The sequence below is a fragment of the Rhinopithecus bieti genome, unplaced genomic scaffold (assembly GCF_001698545.2).
Source record: "Rhinopithecus bieti isolate Rb0 unplaced genomic scaffold, ASM169854v2 scaffold_11488, whole genome shotgun sequence".
NCBI lineage: Eukaryota > Metazoa > Chordata > Mammalia > Primates > Cercopithecidae > Rhinopithecus > Rhinopithecus bieti.
The window spans coordinates 977166-1001733 of record NW_016806879.1 but is presented as its reverse complement, the minus strand read 5'-3'; the positions used below and the strand labels follow the sequence as shown (position 1 = coordinate 1001733).

Here is a 24568-nt window from a genome sequence, read left to right as displayed (position 1 = left end):
GCCTCTGCCTCCCAAAGTGCTGGGATTACAGGTGTGAGCCACTGCGCCCAGCCAGTTTTCCCATTTAAAGTAGACAAATCAATGACTTTTAGTATATTCACAGATTTATGCAACCATCGTCATAGTCAATTTTAGAGCATCTTCACTGTGCTCAAAAGAAATCCCAGGTTTCTTAGCCATCACATCCCAACCCCCTCACTCCCTCCCCTACCCCAATCCTAGCCCTACACAACTGCTCAACTTTCTGTCTCTATAGATTTGCCTATTCTGGACATTTCATGTTGGTGGAATCATGCAATATGTGGTCTTTTGTGGCTCCTTCCTTCCCTTAGCATGTTTTCCAGGCTCGTCCGTGTTGTAGCAAGTGTCAGTGATTCGTTCTGTTTTATGGCACAGCCAAACAATATTCCATTGTGTGGCTAATCTGCATTTCATTCACCCACTCATCTGCTGATGGACACCTGTGTTGTTTTTGCTCTTCTCGTTCTTTTGAAGAATGCTGCTAGGAACCTCCTCTATGAGTTTGTGTGTGGACATGTTTTCATTTCTCTTGGATATACACTCAGGAGGGAGATTTCTGGGCCACATAGTAGGGACCGCTTCTCGCTATCCCTGAAACCCCGGCTTCACCTCGCACAGCTCTGGCTCCACACCTGGTGGCAGAGAGGCAGAGACCAGCTCCCACACCTGCTGGAGCGCTCATCATGTGGTCCCACAGCAGCACGCCTCACCCGCCATCATTGTCTTATGATCGGGGAAACTGAAGCCTAGAGAGATAAAGTGACTTCAGTCCATCTGGGGCTGGCCCATGCTCTGCGCTCAGTCATGGCAGGGCTGGATTCTGACCTTGTGGGGGCCTGAGGTGCTGTCCCTGAGGGTTGAAGGTGCTGGGAACTGCTCCTAAAAAGGGCCTGTCACAGGTGAGCTTGGTTCTCTGGTGGCCTGCATGGCTCATCCCAACCCCTCTCTCCCCACAGGGTGCCTCTGCCAACTGGTGGAATCATCGCCACTTCCAGCACCACGCCAAGCCTAACATCTTCCACAAGGATCCCGATGTGAACATGCTGCACGTGTTTGTCCTGGGTGAATGGCAGCCCATTGAGGTATGACTAAGGGGATGGTGTTGACATAGGAAGTGTTTGGCCTGGGTGAATGGCAGCCCACTGAGGTATGACTAAGGGGATGGTGTTGACCTAGGAAGTGTTTGGCCTGGGTGAATGGCAGCCCATTGAGGTACGACTAAGGGGATGTTGTTGACATAGGAAGTGTTTGGCCTGGGTGAATGGCAGCCCACTGAGGTATGACTAAGGGGATGGTGTTGACCTAGGAAGTGTTTGGCCTGGGTGAATGGCAGCCCACTGGGGTATGACTAAGGGGATGGTGTTCACCTAGGAAGTGTTTGGCCTGAGCAGGGAGCCGGGAAGGAAGCCTAGAGGGCCGACATTCAGCCAGCCAGGTCTGCATCTCCTGCTACACAGACACCTCTCCTAGGTACCCTGAATTGTTCCGGCTGGAATGTATGTGGAATGGCCTCACCTGTAAATACGGGACTCAGCTCCTCATTAGAATGGTAGATGCCTCCCGCCCGCCCTTAGACCAGGAAGAGCATTTTCTGGCTTGTTTCTTCCCAGGGTAGAGGGAATTCCAGTTCAGCAGGAAGGGAGGATTTCAGGGGTTCAAGCTTGGTTGCCAACCGACTAGTTCATGTTGAGAAAACTTTATTCAGAGAATCATCATCCTGTACACTGGGAGGAGCCTCAACATGGCTTGGTCCAATCTGCTCCACCAGTGGATGCGAAATTGAAGGTTGGCGAGAGGATGGAACACATTCACGGTCAAGTAATTTATTTATTTTTTTCTGAGACGGAGTCTTGCTCTGTTGCCCAGAGCGGGAGTGCAATGGCACAATCTTGGCTCACTGCAACCTCCACCTCCTGGGTTCAAGCAATTCTCCTACCTTAGCCTCCCAAGTAGCTGGGATTACGGACATGCACCACCATGCTAATTTTTATATTTTTAGTAGAGATAGGGTTTCACCATGGGCAGGCTGGTCTCGAACTCCTGACCTCATGATCCGCCTGCCTCGGCTTCCCAAAGTGCTGGTATTACAGGCATGAGCCACTGCACCCAATTGAGAGAGTCATGTAATTTAGTGGCCAGTCTAGGGTGAGGCCCCAGACCTTTTGATTGCTAGGCCATTGCCTTTCATTTACTACACCATCTTATTTTCATATTAATTCATTGTATTACTACAAATATAGAACACACTTGGTATAAACTTTTAAGCAGTATAGAAATATCCAGAATTAAGACATGAGTCTCAGCCTGGGCAACACAGCAAGACCCTGTCTCTAAAAAATCCAGGCATGGTAGCATGTGCCTAGTCTCAGTTATTGGGGAGGCTGAGGTGGGAGGATCCCTTGAGCTGAGCCCAGGAGGTTGAGGCTACAGTGAGCTATGATCACACCACTGCACTCCAGCCTGGGTAACAGAGCAAAGCCCTATCTCAAAAAAAAAAAAAAAAAAAAAAAAAAGTGAGTCTCTCAAACCTCCCCTTTGCCCCAAATTTTATGCCCTTGAGGGTAACCACTGTTAACAAGATGCTATATAGTCTTCTAGATATTTTTATGTATGTATAAACATGCATATATCTGTTTCTTTACAAACAAAAATTTTAGGCCAGCTGTGGTGGCTCACACCTATAATCCCAGTGCTTTGGGAGGCTGAAGTGGGAGGATTGCTTGAGCCTAGGAGTTCAAGACCAGTCTGGGCCACAAAGTGAGACCCCATCTCTGCAAAAAATACAAAAGATTAGCCAGGTGTAGTGTTGTGCATCTGTGGTCCCACATGTAGGGGAGGCTGAGGTGGGGGAATCACTTGAGCCTGGGAGCTCAAGGCTGCAATGAGCTATGATTGCACCACCGCACTCTAGCAGGGACAGAAGAGCGAGATTCTGTCTCAAAAATAAAAAAAGAAAAAAGAAAAAAATTCTACCTTGTATCCTGCAACTTGCCACCTCTGCGAATGTGGACGCCCTTTCCCACCAGTTCATGTAGCCAGGTCTCATCTCCCACTAGCCGTATAGTATTCTGTTGTATTTCTGAACCATAACAGGACCTACATTATTTTATAAGGCAGAAAAATTGGGTGTTAGTAATTCATAATTTGTTTCTTTCTTTCTTTCTTTTCTTCTTTAATTAATTAATTAATTAATTAATTTTTTTTGAGACAGAGTTTCACTGTCTTGCCCAGGCTGGAGTGCAGTGGCACAATCTTGGCTCACTGCAACCTCCGCCTCCCAGGTTCAAGTGATTCTCCTGCCTCAGCCTCCTGAGTAGCTGGGATTACAGGTGTACACCACCACGCCTGGCTAATTTTGTCATTTTTAGTAGAGACAGGGTTTCACCATGCTGGCCAGGCTGGTCTTGAACTCCTGACCTCGTGATCCACCTGCCTCGGACTCCCAAAGTGCTGGGATTACGGGTGCGAGCCACCGTGCTCGGCCCATAATTTCTTCTGAAGAAAAGCCCCAACAATGCATCCCACAAAAAATGTTCTTATTTAATACATTCTTTTTTTTTCATGTAGAGCCTCTATCTCGGGGCCTAATTTACAAGAAAAAAAATAAATATATTCACTGCTTTTTGGAAATACATTAATAATGAAAATGAAAGTTTAGAAGATCCTTGTGGCTTTTATGCAGATCTTAGGCGCCACAAAGCCATGCATAGAGTAGGGTTCAATCAGCATTTGCCAAGTGAGGCCAATTTCCTCTCACTAAGGAGTGGCGCCCTGAGTGAAGTAGTAAGTAGTATTCCCGACAGCGTTGGCGCCTAAGGCTTGGAACAAGGCGAAGAGACAGCCTGGTTCCCCCGTTCTGGTTTGTATGCTCTCTTCTTATTTCATTTCCACCCGTGAGACGATCTGAGCAGTCACATTGGTTTTTCTGTAACATGGCCAATTCGCAGGAAATTAGCCACAGTTCTGTAGTTTGGAAGCCTCTCTAAGCTGCAAGGGATTCTCTTTTCTGCCAAAGTACAGGCTATTGTTATTCTTCTAGGAAACAGTTTGCCAGCTTTAATTAGAGGTGTCTAGATAACGGAACTGATGAACTTGAGGTCTTCTGATAAGTGGGGACAAAGACCTCGCTTTATCGGGGAGGTTGTGGTGTAGAGCTGTTGGCTGTCCTGACAGATGTTCTCTGTGTCTCTAACAAAGTCTAGTCCCACCAGCTGCACTGGCAAGAAGGCGTCTTTCTTGTGTGTGGTGGCCAGAGAAGCCTCTCCTTTCCTAACATCTTCTCACCCCTGACACTTCTGGAATGCTGGCTTTGGAGCAGGAGATGGGGGTGGGAGGCTGTGAGGATCTGGTTGTCCAGTTACCAGTGGCATTTGGAAGTCCCCAGCCCGTGCCACAGTGTTCTGTGGAAATCCCCTCTCTCACTCATGGGGAAAGGACTGGTGCTTCCTGGGTTCCTGGTTTTTTGGCCTGTGCTGGGTCTCACAGGACCCGGCTGCCCTGGAAGGAACTCTGGTCTCTTGACTGAAGTGACAGTGGGTCTGATGGGACTTGTCACATGCCAGTCCCACACAGCACAGCAGGGTCAGGTGGGGCAGCCAGGCCTCAGGGTCTCAAGCCACTATCCCAGTCTCCAGAGCAAGGACGCTGGCCAGAGCTCCTATGTCTGGGGACAGATGAGCAAAGCAGCCCAGCCAGGCGGCTCCAGCACATGGAACTGTGAATAGCATGTGCTTGGCAGTAGAGCCCTTTTCCTCGTTTTCTGCCTTTTGGTCTTGTTGATGCTGTCCAGGAGAATTCTTTTTGTCATATGTAGCAAAGTATATTCACTTCACCCAGAGATTCTTTTCTTGTGTGCTTAGAAAGTTCTTCATACATATGATTTTCAGTTCTTTAAGGTTTTGTGTTTCAATCTTTAACTTCTGCCAAACGGGATATGGATAGGATGATGTTCGGCCTTCACTTTTCTCCAGAGTCAGCGAGTTTTCCCGGCACTCCCATGAGGTGGCATTGCTTCTCCATTTGAGGCAGTGAGTGCTCCTGAGCCTGGACTTGGCCTGGGCTGGGCTGTCTGTCCTCTCCCAGGCCACTGTCTGGATGACTTGGGAGCCACACTCACTCATTCATCCTTGGCACTTAACTCATTGGAAGTTCATAGTGGGGTGCCTTTCCCCTTCTCTTTCTCTCTCTCTCTTTTTTTTTTTTTTTTTGAGACAAAGTCTTGCTCTGTCACCTCAGCTGGAGCGTAGTGGTGCAATCTCGGTTCACTGCAGCCTCAACCTCCTGGGCTCAAGCCATCCTTCCGCCTCAGCCTCTAGAGTAGCTGGGACTACAGGTGCATGCCACCGTGCCTGGATAATTCTTGTATTTTTAGTAGAGATGGGGTTTCACCATGTTGGCCAGGCTGGTCTTGAACTCCTGACCTCCAGTGATCTGCCTGCCTCAGCCTCCCAGAGTGCTGGGATTAAAAGCATGAGCCACTGTGCCCGGCCAAAGTCTATATCTCTTTATATGTCTCATGGATGTTTCTTTTAAAACACAATCCTTATCCGTTTTATATTTTGTCCTCATGATTGGGGGTTCTCCAGTACTCAGGAAAGCAGTGGATATTGCGGTAGTTATCTTCATTTTCTTTTTTTTTGTAAATTTTTGTTTGCATGGCCTTCCGATGAATAGGATAGTTATCTTTTGTCCCGCTAGTGTCCACTTATGTCTCTTCATAATTCTAGTTGTGTTTCGGTTGATTCTTTTGAGTTTCCTGGGTAGATGATCATATCCTAGAAAATAATGAAAATATAGTCTCTTGGCCGGGGCGGTGGCTCATGTCTGTAATCCCAGCACTTTGGGAGGCCGAGGCAGGCAGATCACGAGGTCAGGAGATCGAGATCATCCTGGCTAACACGGTGAAACCCCGTCTCTACTAAAAATACAAAAAATTAGCTGGGCGCGGTGGCGCACACCTGTAGTCCCAGCTACTCTGGAGGCTGAGGCAAGAGAATCGCTTGAACCCGGGAGGCAGAGGTTGCAGTGAGCCAAGATCGTGCCACTGCACTCCAGCCTGGGCGACAGAGCGAGACTCCGTCTCAAAACAACAATGATAACAACAACAACAACAACAAAAACAACATAAAAACAAACCAAAAAAACATGTAGTCACGCTAGATTACCTGCCTGCTTGCCTTTCTTTCTTTCCTTCTTTCTTTCTCTTTCTTTCTTTCTTTTCTTTTCTTTTCCTTCCTTCCTTCCTTTCTTTCTTTCTTTTCTTTCTCCTTCCTTCCTTCCTTCCTTCCTTTCTTTTCTTTTCTTTTCTTTCTCCTTCTTCCTTCCTTCCTTCCTTCCCTCCCTCCCTTCTTTCTTCCTTCTAATCTGGGTGTTAGTGTAGTCTCTTTCTTTCTAATAGCTCCATTCTGTTGTCTGCTTTGGGTTTTATTGCATTGACGGGAAATTTCAGAGCTGAGTTTAATAGCGGTGATATTGGCAGCAGTCTTGTTTTGTTCTTCTTTTACCATATCCTCGTTTTCTGAGGGGGCTGGTGAGGCCATTATCCCGGTAGCAGTGTAAATGGGCCTCAGAAGCCATGCCATGCCTGAGAACCTCCTCCTCCTCCTCTCATCTGGGAAACCACCTCTGCTGCTCTGCCTGTCTGAAGCTAACCTCCTGGGCTTCCTGCTTCAGGCAGACCTTCATGAACAGGCCTAAGCCACCCATCCCACCTTGGGAGACACATGCCACCCTCTCAGGGACCTTGGACTGGGACCTTGCCATTCTGCTCCTGCTGGGGAGGTCACGCTGCCTGTTTCTCTCTGTGTGTGAGTTTGCAGGTTCCCAGAGTCAGAGACTGGGCTTTGCAACAGTTCCCCTCCCCCAACCCTCCACGGACAAGGAGGGCCCTTGTCATTCCTCAGACATTTTGTTCCAAAGCTGAAAGGTCCTCTCCACATGGCCCGGCATCCTCCAGGCCCTCATCCAAGCCTGGCCTTGTGGTGCGCGGAGAGGCCCAGGACAGGAGAGTCAGCCCCGCTGCCAGGGTTGGCTGCACTCCCTCCCTCACCCCTGGCCTGAGTCCCCGCCTATCACCCGCAGCCTGGAAAGGCGCCATCCCTGGTCAGGGGGAGGTCCATGTGTGCCACCCACACCCTTGGCCACAGCCCAGCTGGGTGAAAGTCGTGTGTCTTCCTTGCCTCTTGGACTTTCTCTGTGTGTGTGACGGGGACTCCTCGGGAAGAGGAGATGTGTGGGGTCCTCCACTCCGCACACTTGGGGCTCTGAGCCCCCAGTCGGGAAGAAGCCTGACTCTTGTTGAGTGAGTCTGTGGGCTGGACAGCGCGATGGGCAGTGTGCGTGCCCAACGTCACTTAGTCCTTGCTTAACCTGTGAGGCAGGAGCTGTCATCGACCCCTTTCATGGATGGAACAACTAAGGCCGAGAGACATGAAGTGACTTGTTCAAGGTAACAGCTAGGAAAAGGCAACACCACTGTCCAAACCCAAACCGTCTGGCTGCGCACCACAGCTTCGGGGTCCTGGGGACCCTCGCGAAATACGTTTGTTGGGTAGCCCCAGCTTTCTGATCAATTAAACAGCCAGGCACTCCCCCCCCCCCCAGCTTTCTGATCAATTAAAGAGCCAGGCACTCACCCCCCAGCTTGGTGCATTCTAAAATACCTCTCCCTCCTTTCCCTGCTCCCATGACTTAAGTGGCAAAGCGCTGGCAAAGAACCGAGCGTGGGAAGGATGAGAGCAGAGACTTAGCCACAGGGCAGGGCTTCGTATCCAAGCCCACAGTTGTACTTTCTGGTTTGGGAGGGGAGTAGTGGCCATCCCCCAGCAGACCCGCTGCAGCTGAGGCCATCGAGATAGGAACAGATGTGTAGTGGTATGTCACCATACACACACACACACACATGCACGTGACTGATAAGCATTGTGCTCACCGTCCCACAGAGCCCCACTCTGAGGCCTGCTGCTGCCTGGCAAGCAGGGGCCCCTGGCTCCCGAGGGTCATTCTGAGGCATTAAAGGGGTGTACACTAGAGCCAGCAGTGCTTACCAGCGGAGGCAGCCCCTGTAACCTCTGTTGTTCACCCAAAGGCCACCATCACCCATGAGAACAGGGTGCCTACTGTGCACATGCAGCTCCAAACAGACTCCCCAGGTGCCTCCCAGGCCCCCACAGCAGCGTGGCCAGCCCTCAGTCCCTCTATAGGATGCCCTGGCCCCTGCTGACCTGCCTGGGTTGCCCTCTGTGCTCACTTCCGAGTACAGCCGGCCCAGCCCAAGAGGGACGGGACGCCCTGTGGGACAGAGATACGGTGGGGAGGAGCTCTTGGCCAGAGCTGGAGACACTGCACGCTAAGGCTGGGGCTGTGAGCCTGCTCCCTGGCCTCTGGGAGAAGCTTAGAGCAGGACCCAGAGGCCTGTTCTGTGGGCCACTGCAGGGCTCCAAGACTGGCCACCTCGAGGGCATGGTCTGCAGTGCTGGCTTCTCCAGCGCCTCCATCGACCAGAGACTCATGAAAGGCTCCTGTGAGGCCCCCTAGCTCGGACCTCCCCATGGCCAGCCTCAGCCCTGGCCTTAATGATAGTCCTCCTACAAGTGGCCGTCCTTTCTGGGAATGGGTGAGATCCTTGCCAAGGCTCAGGAGGCCACACAGAACAAAGGAACTGTTTCTGGGGGTTCTTCGGCTGGGCGTGCTATGACACGGCCATTGGTGCCAAGATGCAAGTGTTGGGGACAGAGTGGACCTGGTTCCCACCCACAGCCTCTTCCCTCAGGAGTCCGTGCTCTCCCTGTGATTTGGACAATCACTTCCCTCTGTGTTCTCACCTGGATGACAGGCGCGCTGGCCTAGGCGCCATCCAAGGTTCCTTCCTTCTGTACTCACTTGGACCTCCTGACTGCAATAAGTAGGACTGGACACTGTTGGAGAAGGCAACTGTGGCCTTTGGATCCAGGCGTATAGGGAGCACTTAGCACCCGTGCCCATGTTCTCATTGGCTCCTCTTACCAACCACTGATTCGAATGCTAGACAAGGCTCAGCAAGGCTAAGTGACTCACACAGTCTCAGCACTGGTGAGACGCACAGTCGGCTCAAGCGCATCTGCTGGCTCCAAGCCCAGCCTCCCCACAATGCAAGCAAGAGGAGCAGGTGCCACTCAGTGAGCAGTATCTTTTGGTCTCAGTCCTGAAAGAGCAGGGTGGGCTGGTCCCTAGGGGCTGGACCATGGAATTAAGGGCTCCAGAGATCCCCTGGGGCCGTGGTTCCTATGCCTGGCTCACACTGAGTGACCTGAGCAGCTTTGGACAGTGACGATGCCCAGGATCCAGCCCAGCCCTCCTCCATCAGAGCCTCTGGGCATCAGGCTGCCCAAGGTGCAGGCTATGATGGGGAAGAAACAGGTGCCTTCATGGGGACCTCAGGTAGCCAGATGTGGCCTGAGGAGTCTGTGCCATGGCCTCCTCTGTTCTGTCCTCAAGGTTAGGCTCCAGCTGGAGAGGAGTGATTCACTCTTGTAAATTACAGGGAGGCTCCAGGGAGGAAGATGCTCCCAGCCTGATGACTGACAGCAATTCTGAGGCCCTTACCTAGGTTCTCCCTGCCACAGTGGGCTCCAGGAGCTCTCCATGGTGACCTAGGAGCTCCCCTGGGTGCTTATGCCCCGCCGAGAGTTGCTCTGTTGCACATTCATTCAACAAACATTTATTTACTGCCTGTCACCTGGGCTGAGAGTCAGTTTTTTGGGTTTTGATCCCAGCCAGGGCCACTTCCCGTGGCCTTGGGCCATGGCTTAATGCTGAGCCTCAGCCTCAGAAGCGCCGGACTTATGGAGGATTGATGCCATTGGGCCAGCACTCAGCTAGGGCTGAGGAAGGGTTGGTCACTGCTGGCTGCAGAATGGGGAGCCCAGAGGGCTGGAGGGGCCCCAGGCTTGGTGGGCCCAGGGTGCAGATTGACAGGAAAGGCACAGTGGTGTGCCCTGAGTAGAGAGAAGGGATGGTGGCTGCAGGGCGGGTTGAGGAGCATGGGAGGCTGGGAGCTGAGGCTGCTGGGCACTCATGATCTCTCCTCTCTCCTCAGTATGGCAAGAAGAAGCTGAAATACCTACCCTACAATCACCAGCACGAATACTTCTTCCTGAGTGAGTGCTCAGCACCCTGAAACCACTCCTGGTCCCTCCCCTCCCCCCAGAGTGGCATCTCTCTCCCTCCTACCTGACATCTTTTCCAGATCTAGAAAGTGACACTAAACTTGTTAGAAGCAGGGGCCACAGCAGCCATCCCCTGCAGACCCCCTCAGCCCATGTTACAGGCCAGGTGGGGACACAGGCTCATAGAGTCCCAGGGGTGACGCACATCCTCCAGGGCTCCCAGCCTTCTCTGCAGGCCCCAGGGTCCCTGGCTGCCTCTGCTCACGTCTGCAGGGCTGGCCCCTATGATTAGTACTGGGCCCAGGTCCCCCCGACCTTCCGGCACAGGTGGGGTGAATGGATGCCTCTAAGTGCCTGTCTCTCTCTTGCAGTTGGGCCGCCGCTGCTCATCCCCATGTATTTCCAGTACCAGATCATCATGACCATGATCGTGCACAAGAACTGGGTGGTGAGTCACGGACACAGCTGGCTTGGCATGGCGGGGAGGGTGACTGGGACAGGTGGACCTGGGGATCCTACGCTGCCTCCTTGTGTGCCTCAGTGGAGCCTGTGGGGCCCTATGCATCTCCTCCCTGGGGTAGCTGCCTCTCAGGAAAGGAATCCCCTTGGGGCCACCAGGACCCAGTCCTAAAGATCTCTACTCTCCCTCAGACACAGGGAGTCCACTGGGGCAGCCCCTGCTTTTGTAGAGCCCCCCAGAAAGTTCTCAAAGGCAGCATGATGAGAGGCAAATGTAGCCATCTTCCTTCCCCACTCCCTGGGGGCCCTGAGGCCCATGAGCTGGGTCGTCCCACATCCTGGTCAGAAATCGGAGCAGCTAGGCGTTGGCCGAGAGGACAGGTGTGTTCGTTTGCAGAGACCGTATGACAAAGCACCACGAACTGAGCGGCATAAGCAGCAGCGATGTGTTTTCTTCCAGTTCTGGAGACGGGAAGTCCAAAACCAAGGTGTTAGCAGGGTGGATTCCTTAGGGCTCTGGAAGGCTCTGTTCTGGGCCTCTCCTTGGCTGGTTGATGGCTTTCGCCCTCCCTCTCGGTACATTGTCTGTCTGCATATCTACGTCTGTATCTATGTCCAAATTTCCCTCTTTAAAAAATTATTTTGTTTATTTATTTATTTATTGAGACAGAGTCTCGCTGTGTCACACAGGCTGGAGTGCAGTGGCATGATCTCGGCTCACTGCAGCCTCCACCTCCTGGGTTCAAGCGATTCTTATGCCCCAGCCTCCCAAGTACCTGAGATTACAGGTACTGGCCACCACACCCAGCTAATTTTCGTATCTTTAGTAGAGATGGGTTTTTTCCATGTTGGCCAGGCTGGTCTCGAACTCTTGGCCTCAAGTGATCTGCCCGCCTCAGCCTCACAAAGTGCTGGGATTACAGGCATGAGCCACCATGCCCGGCCTATTTTTTATTTTCCTTTTTTCTTCACCAAAAGTGGATACTTGAAAATTTTCCTCTTTTAAAATAGGGACGTTGCTCATATTGCTTTAGGGCCCATTGTAATTACGTCATCTTTTTTTTCTTCTTTTTTTTTTTGAGACGGAGTTTCGCTCTGTCACCCAGGCTGGAGTGTAGTGGCACGATCTCGGCTCTCTGCAACCTCTGCCTCCTGGGTTCAAGCGATTCTCCTGCCTCCACCTCCCGAGGAGCTGGGAATACAGGCGCCTGCCACCATGCCTGGCTAATTTTTGTATTTTTAGTAGAGATGGGGTTTCACCATGTTGGCCAGGCTGGTCTCAAACTCCTGATTCGTGATCCACCCGCCTCAGCCTCCCAAAGTGCTGGGATTACAGGCGCAAGCCACTGCACCCAGCCGATAAGTTGTTTATTTGACAATTATCAAAGACTAAATTGTCACTTTCTGAAATGCTTGCCTGAAATCCAGTCTTACTAAGCAGTCTATTTGCCCCTCATGCACCAACCAATAGCCATGGGAAAGTTTTTCCTCTTTTAACCAAATGTGGGCTTGTTTATTGATTACTGTTTTTTGTTTGTTTGGTTGGTTTTGAGATGGAGTTTCGCTCTTGTTGCCCAGGCTGGAGTACAATGGCGCAATCTTGGCTCACTGAAACCTCTGCCTCCCAAGGTCAAGCGATTCTCCTGCCTCAGCCTCCTGAGTAGCTGGGATTGCAGGCATGCGCCACCATGACTGGCTAATTTTGTATTTTCAGTAAAGACAGGGATTTACCATGTTGGTCAGGCTGGTCTCAAACTCTCGACCTGAGGTGATTCACCCACCTCAGCCTCCCAAAGTGCTGGGATTACAGGCGTGAGCCACTGTGCCCGGCCTATTGATTACTGTTTTATCGCTTGCTAACTGAAGTTGTCCTTTTCACCTTGACTGTGAATTTAAGAGCAGCCAAGTCAAATTTTATCTCCAAGTCTTGGACCCATATATCCAATATAACTCCATCTGGAGGTGTCCCAGCCATTTCAAATCCAACATATTCAATGTAAGTCCTCTCCTCTTCTCCCACAACCTAATCCTTTCCTAATGGTCTCCATATTAATGAATGGCTCCATCATCCACCCAGTGGCTCAAGTTAGAGACTAGCATCATTATGTTTTTTCCTTCCTCATACATGTTACACCCTCTCCTTGCCGCTAGCATCTGATCCTGTTCTAACTCATAAATGGCCTATTGCTGGGCACAGTCGCTCATGCCTGTAATCCCAGCACTTTGAGAGGCCGAAGTATGCAGATCATGAGGTCAGGAGTTCGAGACCAGCCTGGCCAGCATGGTGAAACCCCCAACTCTACTAAAAATACAAAAAATTAGCTGGGCATGGTGGTGTGCACCTGTAGTCCCAGCTACTCAGGAGGCTGAGGCAGGAGAATTGCTTGAACCTGGCAGGCAGAGGTTACAGTGAGCAACCTCTTTTTTTGTTTTTGACTGTGCTTGTTCCCTAAGGAACAAAGCATTAAACAGGAAAAGAAATCACCCTGTGTTCCTAAAAGGGGATGGCAGAGTGGGGACAATGTGATGAGCCGCGGGGCTTTCAGAGCCAGGAGCGCACCTGTGACCTGGGGCACTGGTTCTCAGGGGAGCTGCTCTGCCCTTTGGCAGTATCTGGAGACACTTCTGATTGTCACAACTTCAGGAAAGGAGGGTGCTACTGGCATCTGGTGGGCATCTAGCCAGGATGGTGCTAAGCACCCTGCCATGCCCTAGAGAACCGCCCATGACAACAAGCAGCCTGTCCCAGGTGCCAATAGTGTGGAGGTTGGGGGACCCTGGCTTAGAGGAAAGAGGTGATAAACCCTTAGATCTTTGAAGGAGGCTTCCTAGGGAGGTTTACATGCTCTGGCAAGCTTCCCGGTTCCCGGGTCCACGTCCTGGATCCTGAGATGCTCCCAGGCTTCACCCTCCTGGAATTTTGCTGTATCTGACACCACTGGCCACTCCCGCTTGCAGTTCTTCTTCCTGTTGGCTTCCAGGTTGCCACCTCTGCTGGCTTCTTCCCAGACCCCTTGCTCCACCTCTCTAGCTGCTTCTGATCTCCTGCACTCCCTGCCCCTGAAACCAACGGTCTCTGAGTATGTGTTGCCCTCTACACTCAAAAAGAGTCCAGGCCAGGCATGGTGGCTCACGCCTGTGATCTCAGCACTTTGGGAGGCCGAAGTGGGAGGGATCACTTGAAGCCAGGAGTTTGAGACCAGCCTGAGCAACATGGAGAAACCCTGTCTCTACAAAAAGCTGGGCGTGGTGATGCGTGCCTGCAGTCTAGCTACTTGGGAGGCTGAGGTAGGAGGATGGCTTGAGCCCAGGAGTTTGAGGCTGCAGTGAGCTGTGATCACACACTGCTGCACTCAAGCCTGGGCAACAGAGCGAGACCCTGTCTCTTAAAAATAAAAATTGGGGCCGGGCGTGGTGGCTCAAGCCTGTAATCCCAGCACTTTGGGAGGCCGAGACGGGCGGATCACAAGGTCAGGAGATCGAGACCATCCTGGCTAACACGGTGAAACCCCGTCTCTACTAAAAATACAAAAAACTAGCCGGGTGAGGTGGCAGTGCCTATAGTCCCAGCTACTCGGGAGGCTGAGGCAGGAGAATGGCGTGAACCTGGGAGGCGGAGCTTGCAGTGAGCTGAGATTTGGCCACTGCACTCCAGCCTGGGTGACAGAGTGAGACTCCGTCTCAAAAAAAAATAAAAAATAAAAAATAAAAAAATAAAAATTGGGCCAGGGCAATGGTTCACACCTCTAATCCTAGCACTTTGGGAGGCCAAGGCTGGAGGATCACTTGAGCACAGGTGTCTGAGACCAGCCTGGACAAATAAGTGAGACCCCCCGCCCCCATCTCTATAAAAACTTAAAAAATTAGCCAGGTGAGGCCGGACATGGTGGCTCATGCCTGTAATCCCAGCACGTTGGGAGGCCGAGGTGGGCGGATCACGAGGTCAGGAGAACGAGACCATCTTGGCTAACATGGTGACACCCCATCTCTACTAAAAATACAAAAAGTTAGCCAGGGATGGTGGCGGGCACCTGTAGTCCCAGCTACTCGGGAGGCTGAGGCAGGAGAATGGTGTGAACCCGAGAGGCGGAGCTTGCAGTGAGTCGAGATGGCACCACTGTACTCTAGCCTGGGCGACTGAGCAAGACTCCATCTCAAAAAAGAAAAAAAAATTAGCCAGGTGTGGTGGTCCCAGCTACTTGGGAGGCTGAGGTGGAAGTATGGCTTGAGCCTGGGACAGAGTCATGATCACACCACTGCACTCCAGCCTGGGCAATAAAGCAAGACCCCGTCTCCAAAACACAAAAAATCCATAACCATATCCTCATTTTGTTTCCATGTATGTGTAGATACACTGCACACTACTGCACCACACACAAAATAGAAGGAATGTGATGGAAGTGGGAGCAGAACTGGCTACATCTGCCTCGCTCGTCCCCTTGAAGGCCACCTCGTTAGAATGTGAGGTCCTGCCCTCAGCCAATGTTGGCCCTGAGGCCATCTCCAGCCCCTCCTGAGCGCTCCCCTCCTCCTTTCCTGTTCAGCTACTGGCACCCGACCCCTTATCGCCTAGGACCAGCTTAGATTACTCACAGCCAAGCAGGTGCAAATGCAGCCACCGTTGCCGCTGACAGTTCTGGAATCTGTCACCTCCTTGTCAGCGCCATGGGTTCTGGTTTAGGCCTCTGTCATTTCATGTCTGAGCCGCTGGAATAACCTCCTAGTCTGCCCCTCTCCAGGGGAGTGGGGATCTATTTTAAGACTCAAATGTGACCTTGTACTTCAGCCGTTTGAAGTGAGACAGGGCAGTCCCTTGGCCTCACCTTCCACCTCGGACACCTGTGCCGAGCCCGTGGCACGTGTCCCTGTACCTAAACTCATGGCAGGATGAGCACCCTGGCAGTGGGAACAGCCCGTGCAGAGGCCCCGGGGAGGGAGTGAGCCAGGTCGGGGGCTGAGTAAAGACAGGTTCTTGACCCCACGAGGCTCCGTGAGTGACTCTGGGTGGGATGGAGGCTTTAGCAGGGGAGAGATGGGACCTACTTGGAGTGAAGGCCACTCTGGTTGCCATGGCCATGAGGACAAGCAGGGGACCGTGGGAGGCTGCTGCTGTGGTTCAGTTGAGACATGGCCATGAGGACAAGCAGGGGACCGTGGGAGGCTGCTGCTGTGGTTCAGTTGAGACAGGACTTGGGTGGCAGAGAGGCAGTGGACAGGGCAGAGCCGTGAAGTCACCCTCCCAGTACATGAGAGGAGATGTCCAAGCCCAGTCCCTGGTACCACTCCAGCCAGGGGCAGTGAGGAGAGCAGAGTGGAGGGCCACAGGACGACAGTGGGGCATGAGGAGGCCAGCCTCTGCTGCGAGAGCCCTGAGGTAGGGACGATGGTGCCTCTGACCCTCCCTGCCCCTCCAAGCCCTCTGTCCTGCTGGAAGGAGAGGCCAGGAGGAGACCCAGGTGCAAGGAGCAGGGACAGGACTGGGGGACAGTTGGGGACCTGGCCCAGGGTTGGGGGCACACCTTCAAAATCACCCCTGACCCATGAGATGGCTGCTGACCCCCACCCCTACCCCATGGCTGCCCCTCAGCAGGAGAGTCCGTTTCTCTCCCAAAGAACAGGGCATAGTCACTTCCTGATGCTAAATCACTCAGCATTTCCCTAGAAACAAAGGCAGTCATGCAAACCCAGAACAAACAGGTTGCGTGTAATTGCCCATTGTGCTTCAGTGGGCTGCGGTCCAGCTTCTAGAGGCCTGAGTGTGAGGTGTGTGCACATCTGGGGCAGGCACATGGTGCCAGGGCAGAGGAGAGGGCAGGCTACACCTAACTTCATCTTTCCCTGCAGGACCTGGCCTGGGCCATCAGCTACTACATCCGGTTCTTCGTCACCTACATCCCTTTCTACGGCATCCTGGGAGCCCTCCTTTTCCTCAACTTCATCAGGTGCCTGGGCTTTGCTGGTTCATCCCTGGGCCCTCCACTGGCACCGATGAGGGCTTTGGCATGAGAAGAGGCTCAGACGGCTCCACTTTGCCCAGGGACCTCCCATCCTGGCCCCTTGGCAGGGGCTGTCCTGGGCTGTTGGGAGAGTGCATCTGTTCCCACCATGACCGGGCCCCCCGAGGCCCCTGCGCTGAGCTGTGGTCTCTTGCAGGTTCCTGGAGAGCCACTGGTTCGTGTGGGTCACACAGATGAATCACATCGTCATGGAGATTGACCAGGAGGCCTACCGCGACTGGTTCAGTAGCCAGGTAGGGAAGGCAGGGCCAGTCACCAGAGCTGTGCAGAGCCTGGTCCCGATGTCCATGTCCTGGCCCCAGATGCTCTGCACCTGTTGATCCAGGGCTGTGCTGGGCCTCCCTGGGCTGCCTGTGTCCTTCTGCTGGGAGCTTCAGGGCTAAGCAAGAAAGGGTGGCAGGAGTCCCCCGGAGGGACAGTGGGGCATCTGGATGGGCTGAGGCCATCAGGCAGGATGGTATGATGTGGAGGGGTGACCTGGAGACCCTGGGTAAGGCTGGGCCCCCTGGGAATGAGGCCGGGCCCTTCGGCCTTCCTTTGTTCCCTGACACTCATCTCCTCCACTGACAGCTGACAGCCACCTGCAACGTGGAGCAGTCCTTCTTCAACGACTGGTTCAGTGGACACCTTAACTTCCAGATTGAGCACCAGTGAGTGCGGGGCTGTGGGTAGACGGGGAGACCCACAGCGGGAGGGAAGCGGCCGCTACCCCATCTGGGCAGAGCGCAGAATGTGGGGGCCACCTCTTTGTCTCTGTGACAAGGTCTCTGCCCAATCTAGAGCGAGGCTCCCAGCCAGCCCCACTGAGGTCAGGAGAGGGGCTCCCCTGTGCCATCTCTGGGAGGGGCATCCTGCGCCCCTTGTCCTGTGCCACTTGGTCATAGTGATAACCACCTCCCTCTACGTGGGCCTGGGATTTTGTAGTTATGGAGCCTGCACACGCATCTCATGATCCTGTGAGGCTAGCAAGGCAGGGCTTGCCTGGAACATTGGCCGAGGGACTGCCCTGCTGCCCCTTGTCCTTGCCTCACCTCTTGTCACTGATTTTTTTTTTTTATTAAAAAATAAAAAATTTAGAGACAGGGTCTCACCCTGTTTCCTGGGCTGGAGTGCAGTGGTGCTTTCTTAGCTCACTGCAGCCTGGAATGCCCGAGTTAAAGCCATCCTCCCACCTCAGCCTCCTGAGTAGCTGGGACTACAGGTGCATGCCACCATGTCCAGCTAATTTTTTATTTTTTTACTTTTATTTATTTATTTTGAGACAGAGTCTCGCTCTGTTGCCCAGACTGGAGTGCAGTGGCGCCGTCTCGGCTCACTGCATCCTCCACCTACCGGGTTCAAGCAATTCTCATGCCTTAGCCTCCCACATAGCTGGGATTACAGGCATGTGCCACCACGCCCAGCTAATTTTTGTATTTTTAATGGAGATGGGGTTTCACCATGTTGGCCAGATTGGTCTCAAACTCCTGGCCTCAAGTGATCCACCCGCCTTGGCCTCCCAAAGTGCTGGGATTACAAGTGTGAGCCACTGTGCCTGGCCTAATTTTTTATTTTTATTTTTTGTAGAGAAGGGGTCTTGCCATGTTGCCCAGGCTGATCTCAAACTTCTGACCTCAAGTGATCTGCCTGCCTGGGCCTCCCAAAATGCTGGGATTACAGGCATTAGCCATTGTGCCCCACCTCACTGCCTCTTTTTCTAGCATCCTCCAGCTATTTCATTTCTTTTTTGAAAAACATGACACTTTGTCTCTGGCTACCCAGTATCTTCCCAGCTCTGTAAAGCACAAATGCCCTCCTGCTCACGGAGGGCTGCACCCTCCCCTTCACACACATGGCACCCCACTGGGCACACACGAGGAGCCACACTTTGAGCCTGGTCCTGGCTGTGGACAGGGTCTCCGAGGGCCCCAGCCAGCCTCTGCCCGGGTGGTGGGAGGAGGCGGGAGCAGCATGGCCTTCTGGAGTCCTCACGTTCTGCCCACCCCACATGCTCCTCAGCCTCTTCCCCACCATGCCCCGGCACAACTTACATAAGATCGCCCCGTTGGTGAAGTCTCTATGTGCCAAGCATGGCATTGAATACCAGGAGAAGCCGCTACTGAGGGCCCTGCTGGACATCATCAGGTGAGGGGTGGAGTTCCACAGGGGCTGGGCCCTGGGATCACCCATGGTGCAGACAGTGGGATCACAAGAGGGGCTGGGCCCTCCTGGCACAGTTGCCTACCAGGGCACCTGCCTTACCCCTGAGCCCATGTTAGGAGCTGTTGGGCTTTTCTCCCTGGGCTACAAGAAGACCGTCCCTTTCTGCATGGGGTTCCTGGTGGGCTCTGAGCTGACAGCCCCGAGGCCCAGTGGCAGTGGCAAGCCCTGGTTAGGGCCAAGGGGACGTACCTGCCACCTTAATGATGGCCTCCGCAGCCCCTGCACTCCCTGGGGCTGGACCTGTCCTTGTCCCTGACCCTTGTCCATCCCCAACTTTGCAGGTCCCTGAAGAAGTCTGGGAAGCTGTGGCTGGACGCCTACCTTCACAAATGAAGCCACAGCCCCTGTGACACCGTGGGGAAGTGGCGCAGGTGGGGTGATGGCCAGAGGAATGGTGGGCTTTTGTTCTGAGGGGTGTCTGAGAGGCTGGTGTATGCACCACTCACGTACTCCACGTTGGATCTTTCTCCCTTTCTCCTCTCCTTTTTCCCTTCACATCTCCCACATAGCACCCTGCCTTCATGGGGCCTGCCCTCCTTCAGCCGTCAGCCATCAGCCATGACCCTCCCAGGGCCTCCCAGCCCCTTCTGCCAAGGAACAGAGATTGGTGGCCACGGCGGGTGGCTCTGTCCTACCTCCACTCTCTGCCCCTAAAGGTGGGAGGAGACCAGCAGTCGCTGGGTCTGGCCTGTGAGTCTCCCCTTGCAGCCTGGTCACTAGGCCTCACCCCCGCTTCGGTTCTTCAGATGCTCTTGGGGTTTCTGGGGGCAGGTCCTAGTCAGGCAGGGCCCATGACCCTCCGGGCCTGGCTTCACTCTCCCTGATGGTCGCCATTGGTTCACCCTTCGTAGAGAGGCCTGCTTTGTTACAAAGCTCGGGTCTCCCTCCCGCAGCCGGGATCAGTACCCGGGGCCTCTCTTAAGATGACCAGGGCCCCGGGCCTGCGGGCACAGCCAGCCCAAACCTCAGGCCCTGGAAGAGTCCTCCACCCCATCACTAGAGTGCTCTGACCCTGGGCTTTCATGGGCCCCATTCCACCACCTCCCCAACTTGAGCCTGTGACCTTGGGACCAAAGGGGGAGTCCCTTGTCTCTTGTGGCTCAGCAGAGGCAGTGGCCAGGTTCAGGGAGGCGTCAGCTGGCCTGGAGGCTCAGCCCCACCCCCCAGCTTGTCCTCAGGGTGTCCTGAGGTCCAAGATTCTGGAGCAATCCGACCCTTCTCCAAATGCTCCGTTACCAGCTGGGCAGTACCAGCCAATCCCTGGCCATTTGGCCCCAGGGGATGTGGGTCCTGCAGGCTGCAGGAGGGCACTGGAGCTGGAGCCCTCCCCGTCTTGGGGCTGCTGTGTGGACGGCGCTGCCTCAGGCACTCTCCTGTCTGTACCTGCCCTTACTGTGTTTAACCTTTTGCTCCAGGATGCATTCTGATAGGAGTGGGCAGCAGGGCTGGGCCTTGTGACAATCTGCCTTTCACCACATGGCCTTGCCTCTGTGGCCCTGTCAGGGAGGGCCAGGGAGGCAGAGCGGGAGGGAGTCTCAGGAGGAGGCTGCCCTGAGGGGCTGGGGAGGGGTTACCTCATGAGGACCAGGGTGGAGCTGAGAAAAGGAGGAGGTGGGGGCTGGAAGTGTTGGTAGCTGAGCGGAGGGGCAAGTGAGGGGGAGGGAGGGAAGTCCTGGGGGGATCCTGAGCTGCTGTTGCAGAGTCTAACCCACTAATCAGTTCTTAGATTCAGGGGAGGGGCGGGCACCAACAACTCAGAATGGGGGCCTTTGGGGAGGGCGCCTAGTTCTCCCAGCTCTAACCAGCCAGGAAGGACCTGCATCTAAGCGTCTGGGTTGCCATGGCAATGGCATGCCCCCAGCTACTGTATGACCCGACCCCCGCAGAGGCAGAGTGAACCCATAGGGAGCTGATTGTAATGTTTATCATGTTGCTTCCCCACCCCTAAATTTTTTGAAATAAAATAAGTAATTTTATTCTCACTTCCTGCATTTCCTGCACGCAAATGCCAGGCCATGGTATTGGGTGATAGAGGAGGCCCTCCTCACTGGGCCTGGGTACCAGGAGGGGTCCCCACACTTGTATTTCTCTGTATCCCCTCCCTCCCCGGTGGCCATCCCACCTGCCTCTCCCTGCTGCCTCTGAAGTTCGTTCTGGGGCCCAGAACTTGGTGGAAATGACCCAAAAACATTGGCCCGTCTTCCTCCTCTCAGCAGCCGACCCCAACCCAATTCTAAAACAGGGCTGGGAGCCACCTCTCAGCAACTAACCCCACCCAAGGAGGGTGGCATGGAGGGCTTCGCAGAGACCCTTCCTAACATCCTTACTCCCCAGATGTCTCCCCAAGTGCAGTCTGCCCTCCCAGCCCTGGGCCAGCCGGCTTCCACAGAGTGCCAGGCCAAACACAATTCCTGGCCTCCTTGGAAGGGGCTGAAGAAGGCCGGGCTCGGTGGCTCACGCCTGTAATCCCAGCACTTTGGGAGGCCGAGGCGGGCAGATCACCAGGTCAAGAGATCGAGACCAGCCTGGTCAACATGGTGAAACCCCATCTCTACTAAAAATACAAAAATTAGCTGGGCATGGTGGTGCATGACTGTAGTCCCAGCTACTTGGGAGGCTGAGACAGGAGAATCGCTTGAACCTGGGAGGCAGAGGTTGCAGTAAGCTGAGATCGTGCCACTGCACTCCAGCCTAGCGACAGAGCGAGATTCCATCTCAAAAATAAATAAATAAATAAATAAATAAAATTAAAAAGGGGCTGAAGAAGGCTCTGGAGGCTGATGATTCTGTCTTGTGGCTCCCGTGCCCCTATATGCAGTGGCTCATTCAGAACCCACAGGCTGTGGGGAGGCTGATGTCATCCTAGCCCAGGGTCACCAGTTCATAGGCACAGAGATTGGGTCCTAGGTCTGTCTGACCCCAGAGCTTGGGAAGAGTCCAAAGGAACACGCCAGGGGCACTTGTACAGTCAGTCTCCCACGGGCCCCCATGCTGCTCCGTCGTCGTCTCTGGGATGGCTCTCCTGGCAGGGCTGAGCCTGGGAAGATGTGCTAAGGAAGGTCCAAGAGGCACTGGCTAGTCAACACCTCAGGGCCTCCCCTTGGCTTTGTAGTTACTCCCAGCAGGGCTGGGGAGGGCTCCTGAGTAGACCTCAGCCCCTGCCTGCTTCCCCAACCCCTGCTTTGCCTGGCCGAAATCCAGCCGGGTAGCGACAGCCAGCAGACTGGGTTGCGGTATGTATGGCTCCCCAGTGGCCATAGGGTGTCCTGAGTAGGGCCTGGCATTACAGAAGCCCTGAGCGAGGAGGCAGACACACGCCAGATTCACCAAGTGGCTCTGGGGAGTCCTTTGCCCTCCCTGGCCCTGTGGGCCACAGTCCACAGGGGCATGCTAGAGGAGCCCCAAGGATGCCATTTTCTCAACACCCACCTACCCTAGGCCTTTCACTCCTGGTGGACCCACTGACGGCAGCCTCCAAGGTTGCAAGACCCTGGCAAGCACGCCTCCTACCCTCTGCCATGTGCCTGTGACCCGCCTCCAGGATGGCGACCAACCCAGGCCTCCCAACCCTGCCAGTCGGAAATCCATGGGTCCTTCACCCATAACAACCAGGGGGCTTGGAGTTGGGGATACTGAAGGCCAGATGGACGCTGGGGCTATGAGGGCACCAGGTAAATCTTGACCCAGTCTCACTGGACACTTGGAGCTTCTCTGTGACTTCCCCAGCCCCGCCCAGCCCCACCCAGCCCCACCCAGCCCCACCTTGCCCTTGAATACTTCCCTGGCTCAAGAAGCTGAGGACATTCATATCTTCTCTCTGCTTAACCGCCCCCTCCTGTCCCTGTACTCAGCTGACTCCCTTGCTAACACACCCAGAATTGTGAGTTTCTAATCCCTGTCCCCTGCCAAAGTCATGGTGCCCCAATATTCAAGGCCCGGGGTGATCAAACCCCAACACCTCCATCACAGGCGAAGAGGCTGAGCCCAGAAAGAGGACAGCACTAGTCTGAGGCCACACAGCAGCAGGATCCTGCTGTTAACCCGCAGGCCCCTGACCACCTCTCCTGCACGGAAAGGGCTGTTCCCAGACCCTGCCCCCATCACATCAAATGTCAGACACCTCCCAGGAGGCCCAGCGGCTGGCTGGAGGGGTGGGGGCAGTGGAGGGCAGTTAGTCTCTGCGGAGGAGATGAGTGGGGTAGCTACACAGATAAAAGGGTATCAGCTTTGTGGGTGGTGGGGGCATCTGCAGTACCCCAAGCCTAGGCTGTGTGTGTGTGGGCAGGGGGGGTGGTGCTGCGGCACCACAGGCGGATCCTTGGGGTGTCTGGCTGGACACTCTGAAGCCCTCTGTGCCTACTGGGAGGGGAGAGGAAGTGTTTACTCACCTGGGCCAGGGCAGAGCTGGCAGCCACTGGGGCTGGGCTTGGGCTGCCATCAGGAGCGGCTGGCCATTGCTTGTGTGACACAGTGCCTCGGGCCCATTGGGATTCCTCAGCTGGCCTGGCTGCACCCTCCCCTGAGAGGTGTGCCCCTCTGGACAAGAAGCTGCCTCTCAGAGTCCCTGTTCCAACCTCTGAGAGGGAAATGGGGTGCCATGGGGGCTGCTTGCCCCACGCTGAAACGCCACTGCCCTTGGGACTGGCTTTCCTTTTTTGAACCAGACTGGCTTCATGTGGCCAGTGCACATCCAGAACAAGCAGCCACCCACCGTGCTGAGATTTCAGGATCACGTCCCCATCGTCCTCCACCATCACACGTTGCTTTGGATTTTAAAGGCATTCAGGTCTTTCTTCTACATTGTCCCATTCAAGAGCAAGTGTCCAAGAGAAGGAGTGACAGCAGCCAAGAGCTTGGAATAGGCCAAGCTCCCAGTACTCACGGTGGCTCATTGCCTGAGGACATAGTGCGGTGGGGGGAGGAACCTTGAGAAGCCCACGGCCTGTCCTGTCACAAAGGAGTTTGATGACCCCCTGCCCGCCGCCAGCTACTCCCAACATGCCAGGCAGGGGCTGGCATCATCATTTCCAACACCTGCCTGGGCTGGGAGACCCGCAGAAACGTTAATGATCGAAGGAACAAACCAACGCTGCGGTGACGGCTTCCCTCGGGAGCTGTTTTTCCTCTGGGCCCACGCCTCTTGTACAGACAATAAAAAAGGAACACGGTCTCAGAGGCGCAGAGGTTCCACCAAAGCCTCTTTCCTTTTACAAACCTGGCCCCAGTGCACTAAGTCTTTGTTCTGAGTCTAAGAGACCTACAGATGGAGAAGGGGGAGTTCAACTCAGGACTGAGGGTGACCTTTTCCCAGGGGATCTAGCATGGGGGCCAGTGGGGCAAGAGCAAAGATTCCCCTGCCAGGGATGGATCCCAGGCAGTCTAGAGAAACCTAGGCGTGGCTGCTGAGGGCGGGGCCTCCAGGGGTTCATTAAGCAAGTTACCAGGGGCAGCAGGGAGCACAGCCGGCCCCACACTGGTGCAGCTGCTCTGGGCGCCCGTGGGTGGCGCTGCAGGCTCGGCTGTTGTGGGTCGTCGATGTTAGCATCTCCCTGGAGAGTGCCTCGGAGCCAGCGCACAGCGATCTCTACCAGGGTGTGGACGGAGGGAATGCCATTCGGAGCCTGCCCTGGCTCAGGGCACCCGTGTGGCACCAGGAGCCAACAGGATTTAAACAGGCAGTGACAGGAAGGGGGAGTCCCCGCAGAGGGAATAGCCTGTGCAGAG

The 24568-nt window shown here is 54.3% G+C and overlaps 1 protein-coding gene across 1 annotated transcript in view; it reads left to right on the top strand.

Annotated features, from left to right (window-relative positions):
* The window catches only part of FADS2 (fatty acid desaturase 2), a 40302-nt gene extending 19476 nt beyond the window's left edge, over positions 1–20826 (top strand). The window contains exons 5-12 of the mRNA XM_017878418.1: positions 978–1103; positions 10097–10157; positions 10538–10614; positions 16470–16567; positions 16779–16875; positions 17213–17292; positions 18641–18766; positions 19126–20826. Of these exons, the coding sequence (XP_017733907.1) occupies positions 978–1103; positions 10097–10157; positions 10538–10614; positions 16470–16567; positions 16779–16875; positions 17213–17292; positions 18641–18766; positions 19126–19177 (717 nt within the window). The 3' untranslated portion in view covers positions 19178–20826. The remainder of the gene's footprint in view (positions 1–977; positions 1104–10096; positions 10158–10537; positions 10615–16469; positions 16568–16778; positions 16876–17212; positions 17293–18640; positions 18767–19125) is intronic.
* The last annotated feature ends 3742 nt before the right edge of the window (positions 20827–24568 follow it).